This window comes from Sturnira hondurensis, unplaced genomic scaffold (assembly GCF_014824575.4).
Source record: "Sturnira hondurensis isolate 20B ecotype Veracruz unplaced genomic scaffold, ASM1482457v3 Scaffold0012541, whole genome shotgun sequence".
NCBI lineage: Eukaryota > Metazoa > Chordata > Mammalia > Chiroptera > Phyllostomidae > Sturnira > Sturnira hondurensis.
This window is the reverse complement of record NW_028085172.1, coordinates 1,841,609-1,865,205: the sequence shown is the minus strand read 5'-3', so window position 1 is coordinate 1,865,205 and position 23,597 is coordinate 1,841,609. Positions and strand designations below refer to the sequence as shown.

The window sequence follows — 23,597 nt, the reverse complement described above, 5'->3', positions numbered from 1 at the left end:
TAGCATCAAAGAATGGGATCTGTATTTGGAGATAGAAACATTAAGGAGATGATTAAGGAAAAAATGAGACCATTAGGGTAGACATCAATCTGACTGGTGTCCAGATAAGAAGAGGAAATTTGGACACAAATTATTTAAAGACTTTTCCTTTAAAAAATGAAGACTAGAAAATACACACCTTAATAATATTTAAGCTTTGTTGAGAATGCAGGTAATTTTTAGCTTCCTACTTCTTTGTGTTTTTCAAATTTTATATAACATATAAACATAAATTTTTAATAGAAATGGGAATCATACATTATTGTCAAAATATTTATTGGTTCATAAGTTGGTTATTTAGTTATATTGGTGAGAGGGCTGGGTTCTTGCACTTTGCCAGAGCAGTGTTTGCCCTGGTCATCTCACAACTCTTATGAAATATGGGACCACTGCTTCCTGCAGAAGGTGTCAGAGTTGCAATGGTGTCTGTGTCTAAGCCACTGAAATTTGACACACACACAACATAGATGGTCAAGCCTAGTTATAAACACTTAAATTTATGAGTGTAAAGATGAAGAAATGATTCTTAGATCGTTTTGTTTGTTTCTGGTGGTCATCACATTAAATAAAAATCTGATAAATTCACATATTTCCTTCCTAGTTTACTAAAAGCATGTGGAATGGGTTTTTGCTACGTTCGTGTGAAGTATTCTATTTGTCCATTCATGTGAAAAAAAAAAACAACATTAAATTATGCCTAGAAAATTAGGGGCATCTTCTGGACCTTCCTGAGCTTCCATTCACTATGGAAGCTGGTACTGAATGAGCCATTCTGGAGGTCTGAGTTCAGCTGTGGTTGTTGCAGTGTGTTTCACAAACATACTGTGTTTATAGGCTTTCACCACATGACACATATCACTGAAGTGAATGGTGAGTTTTAGGAAATTTCATCACCCTCAAATCTGTTTAAGCATAAGACATCTACAAGACACATGAAATGTAATTAATGGAGGCTAAATGGGTCCTTTAAAGCTTGTTTTGATCTCAGAATTACTTCCTCAAAGCGTGGTCAATCTTTTAATTTGCATTTTTAAATTATTATTATCTTTAAATAGATTAAATATTAGCTTGTGTTGATGCAATTAGGCCAATATGAATGCCTTTCTAAAGGCATACATTTTTGGCTGAAGCAAGGGAAGTTTTGGACCTTCTTACAGCATCAGGGAGGTCACCATGGGCGAGAATGAGTAACCCTGAAGGGTGATAGAAATAGCATGATGAGCTGAACTAAGGTATTAGAAAAAATGAGAAAGAAATAGCAGGTACTTAAGTTTAAAGGGGAAGAGTAAGCTGCATGAGAAAACCTTTAGATAGAATTTGAGAAGCTTTGTGAGAATTGTAGCATACATAAATTTGGCACAATTTATAGAGTGGTAAGTTGTTTGGGTACTTCCCATGTAAATCTACCTACAGATCTTTTTAAGATACCTACCTACCTAATCTTTTAAAGTATGATAAATTGTTTCTAGTGTACTAAATTGCATGGATTCATAAGAGTGGTTGTAGTGTCACTATTTTTTAGTGAGTAAATGTGTAATGACAAAGTTAAATAATTGATGTTTTACTCCTCATGAGAGTCCAGACCTGTATTTGAGATTTTGTATTTTATACACTAGTTAGACTTGCTATTATTGTATAAGGCTATAATCAGGCAACATTAAGTCATAAACACATGTATGCCTCCCTTTTTCACCCCAATTCCTTCTCGTAGATGTCACAGGCACTTAATTTCGACCTAGGTGTTCAAAGGAAAAAAGAGAGATTGAGGTTGTGCCAACTTTCTACTTCTGAGTCTCAGCTCCAAAGCCACTTTTCTTTGCCCTCCTGTTGCTACTGAAGTTGGAACCTGTAAACATTTCTCTTTTGTACCCTGGCCAAAAGTTAGGCTTTGACAATAGAGGGCCATAGAGGGCACTGCTGGGGAATAGCATTCAGAAGATACTTCTCTTGTGGGTTCCTTTCCTGGATTACCATTTTTCAGTGGGGAGCTCAATGGCCCTGCGCAGCTGAGCTCCAGTTGTGCACTCAACCCACACTCCCCTTGGTGAGCTTCCATAGACAGCTAGACCTACGCTCTCTAGCAAACACCTTTGTTTTCTGCAGGGCTGTGTATTTTACCTGATAACCTCATGATTCCCCTGAATCTCAGCCTGGGAAGTGGGCAGGGAGAGATTTCTTAGTTCCTAAGTTTTTTACTATCTACTCTCTCTACATCTATGAAAATAACCTGTTTTTTTCTACTTGCTATTTCTAAACTCTCCATAGCCCTCTTTTGCCAATTTTAATAGTTAATCATCTTCTATTAGCTAGCTTTTTATATTAAAATTTATTTTTTCAAATAGCCTGGACCTTGACAGATAGTAGTGTCCTCTAAATCTTTTGAAAATGGATGAAGAGTTTCTGGGAAGCCAGCCCAGCTATGACACATGGAAGTGATCCAGGGTCAGGTCTGTACTTACTTAGGGTCCTAGTAATTGAACAAGGAACACTTATATAAGACAATTAGGGATCTGTAAAAATTGAGAAGGGGTTTAATTTTATCTATCACTCTAATAATTTGAAATTTAACCTGGAGCTCTTGACTGTTACTCAAAATAAAATGTCTGACGGTTTTCATTATATTCTTATAGGGGTGCATGTCCCTTGACATATTAACAATCACTGATCTAAAATCTTTAGTAGTGTACTTATAGAAGGCCATTTACAGAACAGGATAGATACAATCATCAAACTAAGTCTTTGTAAGGAACATACAACAAGAAATGATGAGCAAAGTGGGACAGTAAATATGACACTATTATTAACTATTAGTGATTCAATGCCTACAGTACCTCAGGGGTGACTCTTGTATCCAGAATCTATAGCTATTATGTGGTAGTTCTGAGATTTAATCTTATTGGATTCAAGGATCATACACACACTTCCTCAAGAACACAGGTGGAAAACACAAGGCCCATGAGCCAGAATCCACCTTGTTTTATCTGGCCCAGAACCTTGTTTCTACCACATAGCAGTGCCAAGCTCTCACTTAATTGTTAAGGGGCAGTTACATTTATACAGCCCTAAATTTACATTTGGTCCTTTGAAGGCAACTGCAAAAATGATGAGGCCCCCAGTGAAAATGAGTTTGACAACCTGCCAAGACATATTGCTTTTATCCATACATTTCTTTACTGTCACATATTCAGCACTATGAGTGACACAGAGAACTGTGATTGTTTTGTGAAACAGGGTACTTAGGGTTATAGAAAAAACTCTTGCAAACAACTAGACTGGGATATTGTTTTCCAGAAATATGATACTTAGACCCCTAACCTAAGCTTTTTCATAGCCTACTACCCTGGTTGGCCTGTCTTCCTATCATTTTGGAATAATCTAAGACATGTCATTCTTCAATGCTTATGTCATATTCCTATACTTTCCTTAAGCCTTTCTTGACTACCAGCCCAATATTTTTTTCTTCTAAACTCTTGTAAGCTGTCTTTGAATTTTGCCAAGAGTATGCAATGGCTAGTGTGTGGTATTTGGAAGTACTGTTATCCTTGAAATCTGAAGGGCAAGAAATCTGAGGTGTAGCCTTGAAATCTGAGGTGTAGTCAGAGCAAGAAAGCAGGAAGCTAGAATACCAAATAGAAAAACAGTGGTAGTGAAGGAAATCAACATTGTGAAACAAACAAAAACAGTACGTCAGACCACACAGGAAAGCAAGAGGCAAAGAAGAGAAGTAGTCATCAAAATGGTTGGTGAGCAGGAGAGCAGAAAATATACTTGAGAAGACAGCCAAGGTAAGAGCGTCAGCTTTGAATTCTGAAATGGTGACCCAGCACCCAGTGTGTTGGTGCTGAAACAGAGAGAGGTTTTTAAGTTTTCAACCATTAGAGGCAAGGATCATTAACTGTGAACACAGGAGGTACTCAATTACTATGTTTTGAGGATGATGATAATGATTAAAAATCAAGTGCCAAGTTGAAATATATTGTATAAGTGTGAAGTTCACAGCAAGAAAGGCATAATGAGCTCAAGAGTTTGAGAGGGGCTCTGAGAAGTTGTGTCTGAAAGACTTTAGAAAACACCAACAACATATCGCACTGCATATTGATACTTTCCCAAACCCATGGTGGATTCTGCCTCCGGATGATAGTACATACTTCTATCCAGTCTGGACCTGGCCCCATGACTCTTCTTAGCTTAGACAATACACTGGAGTTGGCATGTTCTGGGTGGAACAGCAGAGGGCTCACATTAATTATACCGTAACCTTGTTTATTTTTTATAATTTCAAAAGTTCCAAACTGTTTGCTATATAGCCACTGTCCCAATGTCCCTATGCTGTATAGCCCACTGTTTTTGCTCCTTGAAACCTAAGTGTGCCTGCACAACTTTCAGTTACCCCTGAGCCTCCCCACAAGACAATAACTTGAGGTTCTGTGGTTGACATAGCTTGGGGTCTCCACAACTCTGCTCTGCCTCTGAGAATCAGTTACATATTTTGAGTATCCATATGGTTCTGGGTGCTAACTCTATTTGTCAGCTTGAAGAAAAGAAAGATGATTAGTTTGGGGCTGGGTCATGAAAAAGGTGAGGAAGAAAGGCATTCCCCTGGTGTAGTGGAAGCACAGAATGAAAAGTTGAGAGGAGGATATGTACATACTGAATAACAGGAAGAGTGAGTAATCTATGCCTAGATGAAAAAGAAGCAGTTCTGGTGAGAAACTGTGAGAAGCAAACTTTTATCCATTAGGTGAGTTGATTATAAAGGATTCAAAATCCAAGCACCAAGGTTGCCATTCATTTTGTAGAAAAGAATGGCATTTTGAAGAATAAGAGCTATTGGTAACAGAGACTGAGTTTCTGAGGAAGCACTTAATCCCTACTCAAGGCTCTCATCCATCTCCTGAAATCCAGAAGGAAAAGCCTGGCAGCCAGATGCTGGAGACTGGACATACTGAGAGCTATGGGGCCCAGTCAGGAGCTCCTGCCAAGATCACAGCCATCTAGGTGTAAGAGAATTAGGTTCTTCCCAGAGCTTCACTCTCTGCTGCCACTTTTCTTTCTCTTGCCAAAGGCAAGGCTTCTATCTTAAGCTCTTACATTGCAAGAGACACCCAAGAGAAATTTATTTGAAAATTACCAAACTACATAGGGACCATTTCTGAAACCCCTAGTCAGTCTTTGATTCCAAAGTTTGTGGGTGCTATTCATGGATTTGTCCAGCCTTGTATTTTTTTTCTTCAGTTTGACATAAAAGTCATTCAGGACTCTATGAAAAAAAGATGTATAATAAGAAGAATAAAAGCTGATAGTGCAGTGCTTTCCAGAAGTCGGGGAAGAAGGTTGTGACTGACAGCAATTGACTATATACTATTGACTTTGCCTAATCTTCACTATAATGGATCTTTTAGTATAAAGTAAAGTAATGTTTGTCTCTGACTACTTCTCACAGATGTTTCAGAGACAGAAGAACTAACACAAACATAGTTTTACCTGTCATCCCTCTCACTGCCCTCTGTCATTAATGCCAACATTGTCTGTAAGATAGTTCTCTGAAACAAGATGTCTTCAAGTGAAAGGATTATCATTGGAGGAAAAAAAACATAAAAGGAATATGCTCAGCTCAGTAGCTGAAAAGTTTTCAGAGAAGAAACTGAGTTTATTTCAATTTTCATTTAGCCCCACTCTTTTAAAAATAATTTGAATATTCAAATAGTTGCAGCGCATGAGGTAAAACTGGCAGGAGAGTCCCATTCTTCTATACACTATGGGTATGGAAATTGGTAAAGACTTTAAACAATATGGATTGCATAAAAATATCTACCTATTCATTATATTTGTAATCTCATAATAACTTCTGGCAGTAAAAATTTGAACAACCTAAATTTTAATGTGGTAAAATCTTAAATAAATTATCATGAATTTATTTAAAGTTTAAATAATCTTTTGATGCTTGTAAATAAAGATATTAAGTAATTTTAATAAAAAATAAAGACAACATTTTAAGAAAAATATTAATCTTAAAAAGCAACATATAAAGATATCAATAAAATGTGGTCTATGCTATATAAAATATATTTAAAATATGAAAATTAAATATATAAACATGAGAATATTGTTTTACTCTCTGGTTGGTTGAGTGTTCTAGTCTATATATTCCAAATATTCATCAAGAATATATATATATAAATATATGTTTTAACATCCTAAAGTAGTATTTTTTAAAAATAAGTTTGGTTTCATTATATGAGCTAAGGAAACTGGTCACCTTCAAAAGTTATAACACTGATTTAATATAGAATAATTTACACAGAAGAAGACCATTTCATTGTTATTACTTTTTAAATTTTAAGTCACGTTATTTCTCATACAACCTTGAAGCTATTTCAGTTTCCTCAAAGAAAGAAAAAAAGTATCTTCTCTGAAAGCTGATAATTTGGATGTAATTTTCTAGGGTGTGAGCTGCATATAACATAGAAGCAGATGATGTGAATGTCAGGCTAGCCAAATAACAGTGAAAATAGCAGGAGTGTTCAGAGAGAAGGCACAATATGTCAGTTGTTTCTTCATATTATTTTTTCCATCAAGGGAAAGTATAATTTATCACACAGCATACTCACAGAGATGTAACATGATTTCAGGAACAAGCTGAAGAGATTATAGGCTTCACTACACACTAAAGAGTTTTCTCTGAGAAATTTTCATGAGCTTCTGGGTCACAGGAAGGTAAGACAAAGGTTGCTGGACTAGGGTGAATGACTGTGTGTGTGACTGAATTATACATTCAGGTGTGAATGTATGCATGATGTCATCTGTAGACTTAAACTTATTGCTGAGTTCATTTTCTTGGCTTCAGAGCTTCAAGAGATAAACAGCCATTATCCAATGAGATGGATGACAGTAGAGATATAGACAAAAGATAATAGACTTCACAACCCCCTCCACTATTACTTAATATGATTGTTATACCCAGACCACTGGGCAACATCTTTTCTAAAGGCTTTATTTTAAAGGAGTATATAAGTTTACTAAATCTAGTCTAGAATTGGTCATTAAGTCTCCTCAAATGAATGAGATGGATGCGTTTGTAATATATTTACTCAAAACCCACTTCATAATTTATACTTTTGTAGTAAACTAAACTTCAGACTCAAAAGATAGAACACAAGGTTTTTCCACTCTACTTTTATTATTTGTTGGGCTCATAGAATGCAAACACTAAGATGACAATTAAATATTAGTTTACATGCAAATTTCAGTCAAATGTATGAGTAGAAATTTTACTTAATAACAGCTCCAAATTATTGAGTGCTTACTGTGGACCTTGTATTGTGCAAAATAATCTTCATAATAACCCTTTGAGTTTGATACTATTGTTTCCCAATTTTATTTATTTAATTTTATTTAATATCATTTAAGATATTTAATTTTCACAACAACACTTTGAAGTAGGCGTTACATTTTTTCCATTTTACATATGAGGGTACTAAAGTTTGGTGATTTTCTCAAGGCCTCATAGCTGAGTGAGCATGGACTGGGGACTAGAAACTTAAGCAGTTTACCTACCATCATGTCACTTCCAGGGCTGTCAGAAACAGAGGGTTGAGAGGGCTGTGAAGCTTCCTTCTACACTCAGTGGAAACACATTTTGGGACTGTTTAGCAATAAGGAAGTGGTTATCATTATGAATGCTTAGGAACTAAGCATTTATAACTGGCCACTGGTCATCCAGTTCCTTGATTTTTGTTATTTGGGGAAAAAGGCACAAAAGTTAATTGACATGGTCAGTTAGCTCCAAAGCCAATTTGTAACTATAGTCTTGTTATTAACCATTTTAATTTTTCTCCTTTCTAGGAGAAAGGAGATAAAGTACAGTAACATAAGCATTTTTACCATCCTCTTCTTTTAAATAAAGAAAAAACAGTAATTTTAAGATCTATAATAAATAAAGTAAGTAAGACCACACAGCCAACTCCTAGGCAGTCAGATAGCTACCCTTGCCTCTGGGAGAGGAGGTATAACACTAGAAAGGAGAGCTCAGAGAAAGCATCCTTTATTATAAAGTGAAAGGTATATAATTAATCATTTTTTAAGAAACTAGAAAAGCAGTACATTTCTTATTTATATAAAAATTCACATTACAGGTACTGCACACACATTTCAATGGGCCATTCACTTCCTGAGTGTTTATTATATTGCATTTAGCATAGGAAGAAAGATTTGAGGAAGAGTAATGAGGTATGTTTATGTCTATTTTAAGCTGTTAATTTTTTAATTCTACACTTTGGGATGTAGAGGATCATCTTGTAGTTAAATCGAGCTGTGAGGACTAAATGGAATAATCCCTATTGAATTGTTGTTAAATCTCCAGGGAGTGGGCAGGTCCCACAAGAAAGGAATGACAAATTGCAATGGAAATGCTGCCTGAATGCAGCTTTTTGGAGAGATCCATGATGGATGAAATCAAACCTTTCTCTCCCCTGAGCCTAAAATATCATTTTGTAATATATGGGTATTACCATATACTTGCTGTCTGATTTGTTGGCTCCTCAAGTTTCCTGCTAAACTCTGAAATCCCCAAGATTCAATAACTGTGAGAGCCTGTAAACACTGGAAAAGGACCATAGCACCATCTCTTTCAAAAGTCCTTTTAGCACAGAAGGACAATAGCACCATCTCTTAGCACAGGAGTGACTTAGTGACTTGGAGCAAAGCTGATTTTGTAGCTGATATAGTGTCCTTTGGGGAAATTTTAAGCCCTACTAGGGAAATAACAGACTGTGTACTTGTAATTAACAGTGCAAATCAGTTCTTCCAACAAAAAATTCTAAGGAATAGGGAAAAAAGACTGTGTGTATGTACTGATGTGAATTATCACTTAAGGAGGTGATGAAAGTAATTTTTGAGAAAAATAATGTTTATCCCCCTGTCTTTACATTGTGAAGGTTAAAACTAAAGCTCGTTAAGCTATAAAAACAGTTTTCTTGTTTTTTTTTTCCCAATACATTGACACTAGATGGATTCTTTGTGCTTCATATTAACAATACCACCAAGCTGAGTAATAAAAAAATATGCTTGCAAGGTTTTGGGAGACTTGGCAAGTGATATAGTAGTTTATTATCAACAAAACATTTATTAAAATTTTATCTAATGGTTCTCTCAGAAAAGAAGATGATGATTCTGCCAATATTTAGAAATGCATATTTTCTCTCCTTTTTCTTCCTTATTTCTCTTTTTCTGCACTGCATGCTCAGTGACTTATCTAGTATATCTCACCATTAAAATATTGTCTAATGCATAATATCTATGAATATTTCTTCTATAAATGTTGCTATAGAGATCTTATTTACATCTAAATCTCAGGCTCTTATGCTTTCAAATAACCCCAGTATATGAACAATGAAGGTGAGCAATGTTTACCAAGCTCCTTGTTTTCAAATTGCTCTGTCAATTCTTAGCACAGTGGCAGGCAGTGCTGCCTGCCATTCATCTGTGTTGATGGCCATGACACTAATCTAAGCTAAACTCCTAGTGTATGATTCCACTACATTAGAGGATAGAACTCAATGAAACTGGTACACTATAAAATATTTCCTGGAAATAATAGTGGGGAATGGGTGACCATAGTATGCTTTGCATGGCCCAGCTTACTGACCTAAACTCAATAAAACTACCAATAGCAATCTAGTGTTTAGCTTAATTAGAAGATGGGCAACCTAATCACGTGTGGGTGACATGAGTCAAGGAATGGGTAAGTAATGGCAGAGGATCTCCTAGAGTCACAGCTGGGGAACTGAACCCTACTTAGCACAGTCATTACTCTTTAGAACTAACAGAGTCAGACTTTTGGCTAACACCTTTTAAAATGTTGACAAACTTTAACCCAAGTATTATTTCCCCCAAGCAACCCTGCCTCACCATGGGATCCAAAGATGCCATTAAAAATGTGTTGACTTATGAAATTCCCAAATTGAAAGTACCCATTATAGTTTATACTATCAAAAAAAAACCATAAAGATAATTTAAATGTCACTGTGACCAGATAATCCAATGACCAAATTGAGAAGAGAGTTAGATTTTTTTCTGTAAATGACAGAATGACCTATTTTATCATGGGTTTTAAAAGAATGTCAGTTTAAGGTACTTCTGCTTCTGGGAAGATGAAGTAGTGTGATTTTCCTTATTGCTACCACTAAGTGCAACTTAAAAACCCTAGACATTATGTGGAAAAGAAACCTAATAAGAATATGAATGGCAGTGAGATTAAAGCCAGTGTATATAGTGATTTTGAGACCCAAAGGACAACAGTGGTAAGTTCCCTATATTTTATTTTGGCCTTAACTATCTTAAACTTGTTGCTGAAGAAGGTAGCAACCCAGAGAGAACAATGGCACAGAAAAAAATCACCATTAGAAGTCTGTTCTCTGTAATCAAAGGTCCAGGAAAAGAAAGCATAGTAAGTCTGGACACCTCTAAACAATAATTGTTCTAAGGCAGCCAAGCCCCATAGAAAAAACATGGTCCCACCACTACCCACTCATGCTATAACAGGTGCCCAGAGCTCCCAGCTAAGTGTCAGAGATGACTAAATAGGGAGCCTGGATGTTGTTAATCTTTGCCAGGATGCAGCAATCTTCTCCCTGGGGTATCAGTGGAGACCAAATATCTAGCAGAGCCTGGACCTCTAACCCTGCACAGCAGTAATGAGGAACCACCCAATCCTTTCAGTGTTAGCATCAGAGATGGCTTAGTGGAGAGTCAGGACTTTTACTACAGTCCAATGATAACAAGAAAAGAAAGTTATAATAGACAAAGAGGAACATTATACATGGATAAAATGGCCAGTCCATTCAGAAGACATAGCAATCTCTACTGTTTATGTACCAAACCACAAGGCTATACCATAAGTGATGTAAAAACTGCTAGAACTTGAAGGAGAAATAGACTACTCCAAAACTCTTTACCTGGCAGGTGTAGCTCAGTGGATTGAGCATGTGCTTGTAAACCAAAACATTGCTGGTTTGATACCCACTCGGGGAACATGCCTGAGTTGCAGGCCAGGTCCCCAGTGCAGAGCGCACAAGAAGCAAACACACATGGATGTTTCTCTCCCTCTCTTTGTCCTTCCCTTCCCCTCTCACTAAAAATAAATAAATAAAATCTTAAAAAAAGAAGAAACAGACTACTCCACAATTATAGATAAAAATAGCATTAGTGATTAGCAGTCCTGTGTAAGGCACTCTGACGGATGTTGTGAATGCACTAGTGACAAAAAACAAGACAGCCCAGGCCCTCATGAAATGCATGGTCTTTGGAGAACACAAATACTCATTAATTCAAAATTATTTAACTTTCCAGCATGGTAAATGCTGAACAGGGAATCCCCAAAACACCTGAAGTTTAATCTCTTATTCAAAGTGTCCTGTTTTAAGTATCAACAATAAGAGTTTAATACAGTTTCTGGTTCTATTGTTTCATTTCCCTTAGGTAATAAAAATAATCGTGTCAGCCCAGTGCAGACAGCAGAACTTACCTGCAGCCTTTGCACAACTTCACACCAGGGACATGAAATTGTCCAGGCACCTCTAGTGTATTTGTTTCTCCCAAAGATGAAATCCACACTGACCCAATCCCTGCATCTCATCCTGCTTGCCATGGAAGACTTATAGGACCTTTAAAATGGTGTTATAAACATATTGTGAAAAGGTACCAAGGGTGGGATGTGTACAAGGTTAGAAACTGTCAAGCTGTAAAGATGTTGACTTACCACGATGTAAATCTGATGCTTTCGTCTTTTAGCAAGGTCAATTATGTTGACTCCATTGTAGTAAAGGTTTTCAATACAACCCTGGAAGTTTTTCTTTAAAAAGGTCCCAGGTTTGCCTGGTACTGGAATTCCTCCAAAACTAAGCTTTATGAGAAAAAATGTAGACAAAACAAAACAACTTAGTTATAAGTTCTGAAGGAACAGGAAAGGGAAGTAAGTGAATTTCAGTAGATTCAGTTATAAGTATGGGCCAAGTGGCTCAAATATTTATAGATGCTTCTTGATTACACATTTAAAAGGATACTGATTAGCCCATGTAAAAACAATTATAATTGATTGGTTTTTAAGAATTTATTTTAAAAAACTACTCACTTCTTTTCTGAACTTTTTAAATACTAAATAAAACAATATTTTAGAGGGGAAGCGGAAAATAAAATAAAATGGACATTTTTATATTTATCTCTGATCCTAACTTCTGAAAGAATATGGCTAGACTAAAGCCAAGAATCAACAAAATATACCTCCATGCAGCTACCTGCATCATATCAAGAAACTTATGTGCACAGTCACAAATTAATTTTGGTAAAGATGAAAAATAGGAAACAGTTCAAATAGTCCATACTGTTTTTTAAAGGAAATAATCAAGAATTAATATGATAGAATCTCGCTTATTTGTCAACAGTGGTATAAATATTTTAATAACATGGGACATGAGAATAATGTTTATTAAAAATGTGAGAGTTACAATTAGATGTAAATTATGAGGTCAAGAAGAAATTATGCTAAAAAAAAGAAGAAATTATGCTAGCGACGGCCTACAGTGATATAGCACTTCAACTAAGTCTCTTCAGCTAAGAGGTGGGGGTGCTGGATCTTCAACCCTTCAGTCTAAGACCCCATTTTTCATCCCTTATGCACACCATCTTGCCTCTAGTTTCTATTTCTGGTTCAAGAGAATAACCCTCTCAATGAATCAGGCCTCAGGCTAAGGTGAACTATGTGTCCTAGTTTGCCCGATACTCTCCCATTTTTATTTTTATTTTACTATTTAAAAAAAATTATTGTTGTTCAAGTACAGGTGTATACATTTTCCCCTCACCATTCCCCCTAACCCCAGCCATCCCTACCTCCGCCCTAATCTCGCCCCACCTTGGTTTTGTCAGTGTGTCCTTTATAGTTGTTCCTGCAAACCCTCCTCCCCCATTATCCTTTCCCACCTCCCCTCTGGCTACTCTCAGTTTGTTCTTAATTTCAATGTCTTTGGTTATATTTTCATTGCTTGTTTGTTTTATTGATTAGGTTCCATTTAGAGGTAAAATCAGGTATCTGTCTTTCCCTACTGAGTTTATTTCACTTAGCATAATGCTCTCCAGTTCCATCCATGCTGTCCCAAAGAGTGAGAGCTTCTTCTTTCTTCCTGCTATGTAGTATTCCATCGGGTAAGTGTACCACAGTTTTTTGATTCATTCATTTACTGATGGACATTTAGGTTGGTTCCAGTACTTGGCTATCGTAAATTGTGCTGCCATGAACATTGGGGTACATATGTTCTTTTGGATTGGTGTTTCAGGGTTCTTAGAATATAAACCCAGCAGTGGAGTTTCTGGATCAAAAAACAGTGCAATTTTTAGTTTTCTGAGGATATTCCATACTGTTTTCCACAGTGTTTTCTCCAGTCTGAATTCCCACCAACACTATACTAGGGTTCCCTTTTCTCCACAACCTCTCTAACACTTGTCATTGTTGTTTTGTTTATGATGGCCATTCTAACTGGTGTGAAGTGGTATCTCATGGTAGTATTAATTTACATCTCTCTTATGGCTAGTGATGCTGGGCATCTTTTCATATATCTCTGGGACCTCTGTATTTCCTCCTTGGAGAAGTGTCTGTTTAGGTCTTTTGCCCATTTTTAATTGTTTTTTTTTTTTTTTTTGTCTTCCTGGAGTGGAATCCTATGAGTTCTTTACATATTCTGGAGATAATTCCTTGTCTGAGGTATTTTGGCAAATATATTTTCCCATGCGGTTGGTTCTCTTTTTATTTTAATGCTGTTTTCTTTATTAGTGCAGAAACTTTTTATTTTGATGAGATCCCATTTGTTTACTCTTTCCTTATGTCCCTTGCTCTATGGGACATATTGGTAAAAAATATTGCTGCATGGAATATATGAGATTCCTCTGCCTTTTTATAGTGTTATGACTTATATTTAAGTCTTTTGCCCACATGAGATCAAAGAAGAAATAAAAAAGTATCTAGAAACAAATTAAAATGAACTCACAACAATTCAAAACTAATGGGGCACAGCAAAGGCTGACCTGAGAGGGAAGTTCATAGTAATACAGGCTTACCTAAAAAAGATAGAAACATTTCAAATAAACAACGTTAGCCATACACCTACAAGAACTCCAGGAACAACGAAGAGAGCCAAGAGCAAGTAGAAGGAAGAAAATAACCAAGATCAGAGCAGAATTAGATGACTTAGAGATGAAAAGCACAATTCTAAGGATCAATAAATCCAGGAGTTGGTTCTTTGAAAAGATCAACAAAACTGACAAGCCTTTAACCAGACTCATCAAGGAAAAAAGAGAGAGGATCCAAACAAACACAATCAGAAATGAAAGAAGAGAGATTACAATGGATACCACAGAAATATAAAGGATGGTGAGAAATCACTATGAAGAACTGCATGCCAAGAAATTTGAAAACCTAGAAGAAATTGACAATTTTCTAGAAATGTATAATCTTCCAAAACTGAATGAAGAAGAAGCAGAAAACCTCAACAGACCAATGGCAGCTGAAGAAATTGAAGCTGTGATCAAAAAACTCTTGGAACACAAAAGCCCTGGATCAGACAGTTTCATAGGTGGATTTTACAAATTATTTAAGAAAGAGTTACTTTTCCATTTTTAAAACTGAAAGTGCCACAACCCCAGGATACCCTTAGTCTTACACAAACTGCCACGTACCATTTGGTGAGTTCTATAGGCTGTCTGTGGGGAAGGAAAGGAGGGGTTGTACAATACAGAAACAGAAACCACCACTATTTTCTCAAAAGCATAAACCAGCTCTTCCTACTTTCTCTGTTAGAGCAACATTATGTTCTTAAGCTACAGAGCAGATTTTATACCTGAATACAGGTTGGAACTTTACTGGCTGTAGCCAGACTTCTTTTTTATTATTGTTAGTGTTACTCTTGGCCCAAATCTGATCAACTGCTAGCCTATGGTTGCTGTCTCCAAATAGCTATCTTTTTACAGACTCACAAAAATCAGGTGCTGACACAGCCTGATTCGTTCAACACATATTTTTAATTTTTTGTCTGAATAAAAATACAATATTTTTAGCTTAGATTATTTAGAAAATGGGTTAAATCATGTGTATTTCAACATTCAAGCAAAGAACTCATTGGAAATCCTAAGTACAGTATCCCTCATACAGCCAGGCAAGAGGTACTCCTGCTAAAAACTGATACTCCAGAGAGCCTCATTGGGGCTAGCCTCAGGTTTCATCCTGCCTCACAGGAGAAGGTGTTTGGAGCCAAGGTGGTAAGGACTTTTTTAAACCTTGGTTTTTGTCTACAGCATCTCAGCGCTCCCTCCCTCAACAGCTCTGAAACTGCTGTGAGGCCCCATACAATTTGTTTTCTTCCTAGTCTGTCCTCCTGTTGTCAGACAATGGGCCTAAGGGCTGCAGCATGGTAACAGAGCAGCTGCTTACAGTGTGGACAGGGCTTGGACATGTGGGATATATTTATCAAGGTACATCTGTCAAAGTAGAGAGAAGAGAAAATTTTATTCAAAAGTTTGTTAGCTTATTTTTAACTCTAAATATTTAAACTTTCAATATGTGGAACTCTGTTTGCACATTTGCCTCAGGACTTACAAGCATGCAACCAGATGGAGCCTGGTTAACTTTACACTCTTCTACTGATGATTACAATAATTTAGCCCAAACTCAGCAAGTCTCCAATGTCTTAATAGATAACTAAAACCTATTCTACCACCTTGAGAGTAAATGTGCACATGAAGTTAATTTTTTAGTTCTTGTTAATAAAAATGATGTTTTTGTGTATGTAATACTGGTAATGAAATATTCCCTCACTCATGCTCTACACAATTAGTTTACTTTCAATATATATTCAAGGGCAGTCCTTATGTTCCATTTCACTGCTATAAAACATGAGCAAATATAAAATTATCAAGTCCACAAATCACATCCAAAATTTAAAACTAGAGATAAATAATAGTCCCTAGTAATGTGATTTCAAGACTTGAATTTATGTAGAAGCCAGGATAAGGGCAAAACCCTGCTTGTATCTTGAGGGATTAACCCTCCTTCATAGAGAAAGCTTGGTTACCTAAAGGATCCCCAGTCCAATGGCCACATAGGCCTCGGCTCAAATCCTGTGTTCCTTACTCTGGCTATTAAGAAATAGGAATGGGTTATGGATCAGTCTCTCCTGTCTTGGTTTTACGTATGTGATATAGGACATAATAATCTCCTTCACAAGGCTGCTTAAGGGATTAAACAAAATCACAAAATGCCATTCAAAACAAGAAACTTTCTGTCTTCCATATTTTTCTTTTTACTTCCACTTTGCATCTGCTCATTTTTCCCGTATTTTATTTCTTCTGTTTATTTTCCCCTATGTAGGCCTTCTATGTGAGCTTTGCAACATATTTTCCAAAGAAAAGAGGATCAATAATATTTATACTACCATATAATCTAGAAGACAGTTTCTCTAGTCATCTTCAGTTATTTCAGTCACCAAATAAATAAGTTGTATTGTGTCTGGCCAGTCCTTTAATTGTGTCTGAGATCTAACAGAGGCAATATTAACTAAAGTAAGGGTGGCAGAAAGGGGTGGACTCTGAGCATAAGAGGACTATTTGGAACTTCTTATGGAAGGAAGGGCATAAATAGTTAATTTTTAAAAAGATTTCATTTATTTTTAGACAGAGGGGAAGGGTAGGAGAAAGAGAGGGAGAGAAACATCAATGTGTGGTTGCCTCTTGTGTGCCCCCTACTGAGGACCTGGTCTGCAACCCAGACATGTGCCCTGACTGGGAATTGAACCCACAACCCTTTAGTTCACAGGCTGTGCGCAATCCACTGATCTACACTAGCTAGGGCATGGTTATCTTTTATAATACACAAAAGGAAACTTCCTTCATTTACCTAACAAGTATTTACTGAGTGTTATATATTAGACACAATCCTAGAGAAATAAATGTAAGTAGCAAAGAGGATCTCCAACCTTGTGATAGGCTTAGATTCTATGGATGGGCTGAACATGATGAGAAAGATGATTAAAAATATATATTTAATAACATTATAAGTTGTGTGTTTTGGAAAAGATGATAAAAACCAGAGGATGAAATTTTAAAAGCAATTATAAGAAATATCTTCTAAGTCGTGTATTCTATTGCCTTAGAAAACAATTTTCTGCATGTCATAGAAAATTCAAAATGTTTAAAAATAATATTAACCTGGCTGGTGTAACTCAGTGGATTGAGCACGGGCTTGTGAACCAAAGGACTGCAGTTCGAATCCCAGTCAGGGCACATGCCTGGGTTGCAGGCCAGTTCCCAGCAGGGGATGCACGAGAGGCAACCATACATTGATATTTGTCTCCCTCTCTCCTTACCTTCCCCCCTAAAAATAAATAAATAAAATCTATTAAAAAACAACATTAAGCAGAAAGTCAGGATTCTTTATTCACTGACCCCATCCTCTTATTACCTTCCTTTTCCATCACTTTAGTATCATTTCAGATATTTTTGTCTGTCTCTGTACTTTCAAGTCTATAGAAAGTCATTCTTTTCTATTTTTTAAAGACAGGTAGTATTTATCCTGCACTGAACAATGATTTTTCTTTTCATTTAATAATTTATGTTGATAATGGTTTATATCAGAACATGTAGGGCTGCCTTATTTTTTTAATGGGTGAATAATACTTCTGCATGGGTATCTCAAACACAGAGAATAACATGGTGTGCTCAAGTTCAAGGTCTGCCTGATGGGCTGGTAAAAATAAAAGATTTAGAGCCACTTTTCAATTCAGATGGTTTTTTGATTTACCCAGACAGCAAAGAGAAGAGTGGCCAAGCCTTGAAGCTGCCCATGGTCCCAGGCCCACACACAAAAAAGACGATACAAAAGCAAAACAGATCAGGCAGCAACAGTGTAAGCTGTGGGAGTCCATCATTGTAGAACCAATTCTGGACAGATCAGCAATTCTTTGTGGGTCAGCTCTCTTCTCCAAGTGCAGAAGTATGGCAGACCCTGTCCAGCAGAGTCCACCTGTTGTGGCTTACGACGAGAATCAATGTACAGACAACAACAATATTGTGTGGGAAAGGGGAAGGGCATGTCTGTTCTCTCAAGGGGAGAGTGCCTCTGGATGCTTCGGCCACTCCCTCGAGAGGGGAGTGCCCTGACCTTTGTAGGTTTTCCATACATAGCTGAGTCACATTTGCCAGGCCAAGACAAACCAGTCTCCTACACAGAAACTATGAGGCAGTAGGAACTGCTATGATAGTCTCAACATGGGGCAGGAGCACAACAAAGATGGACTTGGAGCTGCTCCTTGTAGGCCTCCATTCCTTGTGTTTCAGGAGAATTCATAGTTTTCCTTCTAGACCTAAGTCAACTGTTCAGCAAGGAGTTGGCTGCATGGCTATGTGGATGGTGCAAGGTCACCTGGCACATTAGAGAGTCTGTTTTCCTATGGATTAAACATTTTTTATTAACTTTCTTTTTATATAATTTTGGGGATGTCTTCATTTTCAATTTTCTTAAAATATTGCTTATTGCACACATTTGCTTATAATTGTAGTGGGGAGAAGGGTTTTCAGGAACTACTATAAAGGACACATGGACAAAACCAAGAGAAAAGGTGGAAGCAAAGAAGGAAGGTGGATTTGAACGGGGTGGAAAGGAGGGGTTGGGAGAAAATATGGACAACTGTAATTGAACAACAATAAAATAATTTAAATTAAAAATAATTGTAGGGTAAATTGCTAGAAACAGAATGGTTGAGTTCAAAACTGTGGGTTTCCAATTTTAAAAGATTTCACCCTCTCTTGGATTACAGCCCCAAAACAACATATGAAATACCAGGGCTTCTTGCTGTCCATGCTTACATTATAAACTTTTTGGTCTTTGCGATCTAAGTTAAAAATATAATTGTACCATGGATTTGCATTTCTCTTTTTAAGTGAGGTTGAGTATATTTTCATATATTTGAGAGCAACTTGTATTTTTAATAGTGTTTTTCCATTGACTTAACTTTATAAAAATAATTTAGAAGTTTTTTTAAATTTATTAATTGAATTTAAAGTATATTTTAAGTTATTGGGGAGGTGATATCATATATACTTTTTTGTGGAAGGCCATATGAATATATATATATATATATATATATATATATATATATATATATTTAATTTTATATAGACAAAATTGCTCATATATTGTATTTCCAGATTTCTGAAAATTACATCATAGTAATAAATACTTCCAAAAATATATATTTCTAAAAATATTGAGGAAGATAGCAGTGGAGTAGGATGGAGAGGACTCTGCTTTCCCCCAACACATGGAAGAAAAACCAGGACGATCTGCAGAGGAACATAGCAAATAGCCATCAGTGAACCAGTATATAGGAAAATAGGATTCCAGGAATTGTAGTGGACACTGAAAGACCAGATGATGAGGAGACAGCTGTAGGTCAATAAGGTCCTAGGGACCAACGCAGGGGCCACAGGCTGAGGCTGCTGCCTCTGCTGCACTAGCCACTAGGGGCCTGGTCTGGGTCTGCCGCAGACTATTTGGGAGCTGAGGGCTGGCAACAAGGTCCTTGGGAGAGAGCCAGGTCATCATCTTCCTCTCTACCCAGCCGGGCACAGTTTGAAAAACACTGGGAGAGACCTGTTTGCTTGAAGTGTCAGAGAAAGGAATAGGCACAAGGAAGCAAACAAGGGGGCATTGACCACCCCTGGAGTCTGTGACTTCTGGCTTGAGAGAATTGAGAGTCTCCCTTGTGTTTCCCTGTAGCACTGGGAAAGGTTCCAGACCAAGCCTGTGGAACCAGAGAAGCCTAGTCCTGTGCACGCACGCGCCCACAACCCAGCCCACAGTGGTGATTACTGGGGAAAGAGTGCTCTGAAGAGGACCTGGATTCCTTGGGTGGGACACTGGTGGGACACTGGTGAGAGCTGGCACTCTGGATCTTGGGAGAGTGCTCCTGAGACTGAGTGAGTACACCAAGAAGGGAGAAAGGCCACACCAATCACCCCTAAGCCTGTTGTAGCCAGTGACACCAGAAAAACCAGTTCGGCCACCTAGAAACAAAAAGGAGTTGTTTTTTTTTTAAAGTAATCTTTTATTTTTTCCAACTTTTTAAAAATTTAATTCTTCTTCAAGTACAGTTTTCTATCTTATATTCCTAGCCCTGCCGACCCACCCCCCATTGCTTCCCACCTCCCTCTCATTTCCGACCCCCACCCTTAGGTATTGTCCATGTGTTGTTTATACTTGTTCATGTGAGTCCATCCCCTTTTCCCCTATGATTCTCTCCACTCTCACCTCAGGACCCTGTCAGCCTGTTTTGTATATCAGTGTCATTGGTCATATTTTGCTTGCTTGTTTGTTTTGTTGTTTAGATTCCTGTTAATGGTGATATCATATGGTATTTGTCTTACACCACCTGGCTTATTTTACTCAGCATAATGCTTTCCAGTTCCATCCATGATGTTGCAAAGGGTAGTAGTTCCTTCTTCCTTTCTGAAGCATAGAATTCCATTGTGTAAATGTACCATAGCTTTTTGATCCAGACATTTACCGATAGGCATCTAGGTTGCTTTCGAAGGCTGGGCTATGGTAAATTGTGCTGCTATGAACATCAGGGTGCATAGGTTCTTTTGGATTGGTGTTTCAGGGTTCTTAGAATATATTCCTAATAGTGGAATTGCTGGGTCAAAAGGCACGGTCATTTTTAGTTTTCTTAGAAAATTCCATACTGTTTTCCATAGTGGTTGTACCAGTCTGCAATCCCACCGACAGTGAACTAGGGCCCCCTTTTCCCCACAACCTCTCAAGCACTTATTGTTTGTTTCTTTGTTTATGATAGTCATTCTGACTGCTGTAAAGTAATGTCTCATTGTGGTTTTAATTAGCATCTCTCTGATAGCTACCAACATTGAGCATCTTTTCAGGTGTCTCTGGATCCTCTGTGTGTTCTCCTTGGAGAAGTGTCTATTCAAGTCCTTTGCCCACTTTTTAATTGGGTTGCTTGTCCTCTTAGAGTGGAGTCATGTAAGTTCTTTGTATATTTTGGAGATTAATCCCTTGTCTGAGGTATCATTGACAAATATGTTTTCCCAAACAGTTGCTTCTCTTTGTATCTTGATACTGTTTTCCTTAGCCATGCAGAAGCTTTTAATTTTGGTGAGATCCCATTTGTTCATTCCTTCCTTTATGTCCCATGCACTAGGGGACGTATCAGTAAAAATATTGCTGCGTGGAATATCTGAGATTTTCCTTCCAATGTTCTCCTCTAGGCTTTTAATGGTTTCATGGTTTATATTAAAGTCTTTTATCCACCTTGAATTTATTTTGGTGTATGATGTAAGTTGGTGCTCGAGTTTCATTTTTTTGTATGTAGCTGTCTAGTTCTCCCAACACCATTTGTTGAAGAGGCTGTCTTTACTCCATTTTACATTATTGCCCTTTTGTCAAATATTAATTGACTGTGGTGTGTTGGGGTTATTTTTGGACTCTTTGTTCTATTCCATTGGGCTATGTGCCTGCTTTTATATCACTACCAGACTGTTTTGATTACAGTGGCCCTGTAATGCAATTTGATATCAGGTGTTGTAACCCCTCCTACTTTGTCCTTCTTTCTCAAAGTGCAGCTGCTATTCAGGGTCCTTTATGGTTCCATATAAACTTTTGAAGTGTTTGTTCTATGTCTGTGAAATATGACATTGGTACTTTAATAGGTATTCCATTGAATCTGTAAATTGCTTTGGGTAGTATGAACATTTTGATGATGTTAATTCTTCCAACCCATGAACACGGTATATGTTTCTATTTGTTTGTGTCTTCCTTGATTTCTTTCTTCAGTGTTGTGTAGTTTTCTGTACACAGGTCTTTTACCTCCTTTGTTAAGTTTATTCCCAGATATTTTATTTTTGTTTTTGCTATATCGAATGGGATTTTTTTCTTTATTTCTGCTTCTGCTGCTTTATTGTTGGCATACAAAAATGCCTTTGATTTCTGGATATTGGCTTTGTATGCCGCTGTTTTGCCAAATTCATTTATTAGTTCCAGCAGTTTTTTGGTAGAGGCTACAGGATTTTCCATGTACACTATCATGTCATCTTCAAACAATGCCAGTTTTTTTTCCTCCTTTCTGATTTGGATGCCTTTTATTTCATTTTCTTGTCTGATTGTTGTGGCTAGAACTTCTAATACTATATTGAATAGAAGTGGCGAAAGTGGGCAACCTTGTCTTGTTCCTGATCTTAGTGGAATAGCTTTTAGTTTTTGCCCATTGAGTATGATGTTTGCTGTAGGTCTTTCATATATGGCCTTTATTATGTTGAGGAATGCTCCCTCTATTCCCATTTTTCTGAGTACCTTTATCATGAATGGGTGTTGAACCTTATCAAAAGCTTTTTCCTCATCTATTGATATGATCAAGTGTTTTTTGTCTTTGCTTTTGTTTATGTGGTGTATTACATTTATTGATTTGTGCATATTGAACCATCTTTGCATCCCTGGGATGAATCCCACTTGGTCGTGGTGTATGATCTTTTTGATGTACTGTTGGATGTGATTTGAGAATATTTTATTGAGGATTTTAGCATCTATGTTCATCACTGATATCGGCCTGTAGTTTTCCTTCGTTGTTGTGCCTCTATCTGGCTTTGGAATTAGGATGATGCTGGCTTCATAAAAAGAGTTGGGGAGTTTTCTCTCCTTTTGGATTTTTTACAGTAGTCTGTGAAAAAAGGAGTTAACTCTTCCTTAAAAGCTTTGTAGAATTCTCCTGTGAAACCATGTGGTTCAGGGCTTTTGTGTGATGGGAGTTTTTTTTATTACTTCTTCAATTTCATTTGCTGTTATTGTCATGTTCAGGTTTTCTGTTTCTCTTTCATTGAGTTTTGGAAGATTATATTTTTCTAGAAATTTGTCCATTTCACCTAGGTTTCCAAATTTCTTGGCATACAGTTCTGCATAGTAATTTCTTACGATCCTTTCTATTTCTCTGTTATCACTTGTAATCTCTCCTCTTTCATTTCTGATTGTGTTTATTTGGGTGCTCTCTCTTTTTTTCTTGATGAGCCTACTTAAAGGCTTCTCTACTTTGTTTATCTTTTCAAAAAACCAACTCTTGGATTCATTGATCCTTAGAATTATGCTTTTAGTCTCTATGTCATTTAATTCTGCTCTCATCTTGGTTATTTCCTTCCTTCTACCTGCTCTGGGCTGTCTTTGTTGTTGTTTCTTGAGTTCTTGCAGGCAATGGATTAGGTTGTTCATTTGAAATGTTTCCATCTTCTTTAGGTAAGCCTGTATTGCTATGAACTTCCCTCTCAGGACTGCCTTTGTCATATCCCATAATTTTTAGGTTGTTGTGAGTTCATTTTCATTTGTTTCCAGAAGCTTTCTGATTTCTTCCCTAATTTCAATTTTGACCCATTAGTTGTTTAATAGCATACCATTCAATCTCCATGCTTTAGGTGTTTTGAGTTTTTTCCTGTGGGGTTGGTTTCCAATTTCAGTCCCTTGT

General features: G+C 37.0%; 1 protein-coding gene across 1 annotated transcript in view; it reads right to left on the bottom strand.

Annotated features, from left to right (window-relative positions):
* Window positions 1-23,597, bottom strand: part of CNTNAP5 (contactin associated protein family member 5) — a 519,494-nt gene that overhangs the window by 154,608 nt on the left and 341,289 nt on the right. The window contains exon 7 of the mRNA XM_037060827.1: window positions 11,798-11,941. Within this exon, the coding sequence (XP_036916722.1) occupies window positions 11,798-11,941 (144 nt within the window). The remainder of the gene's footprint in view (window positions 1-11,797; window positions 11,942-23,597) is intronic.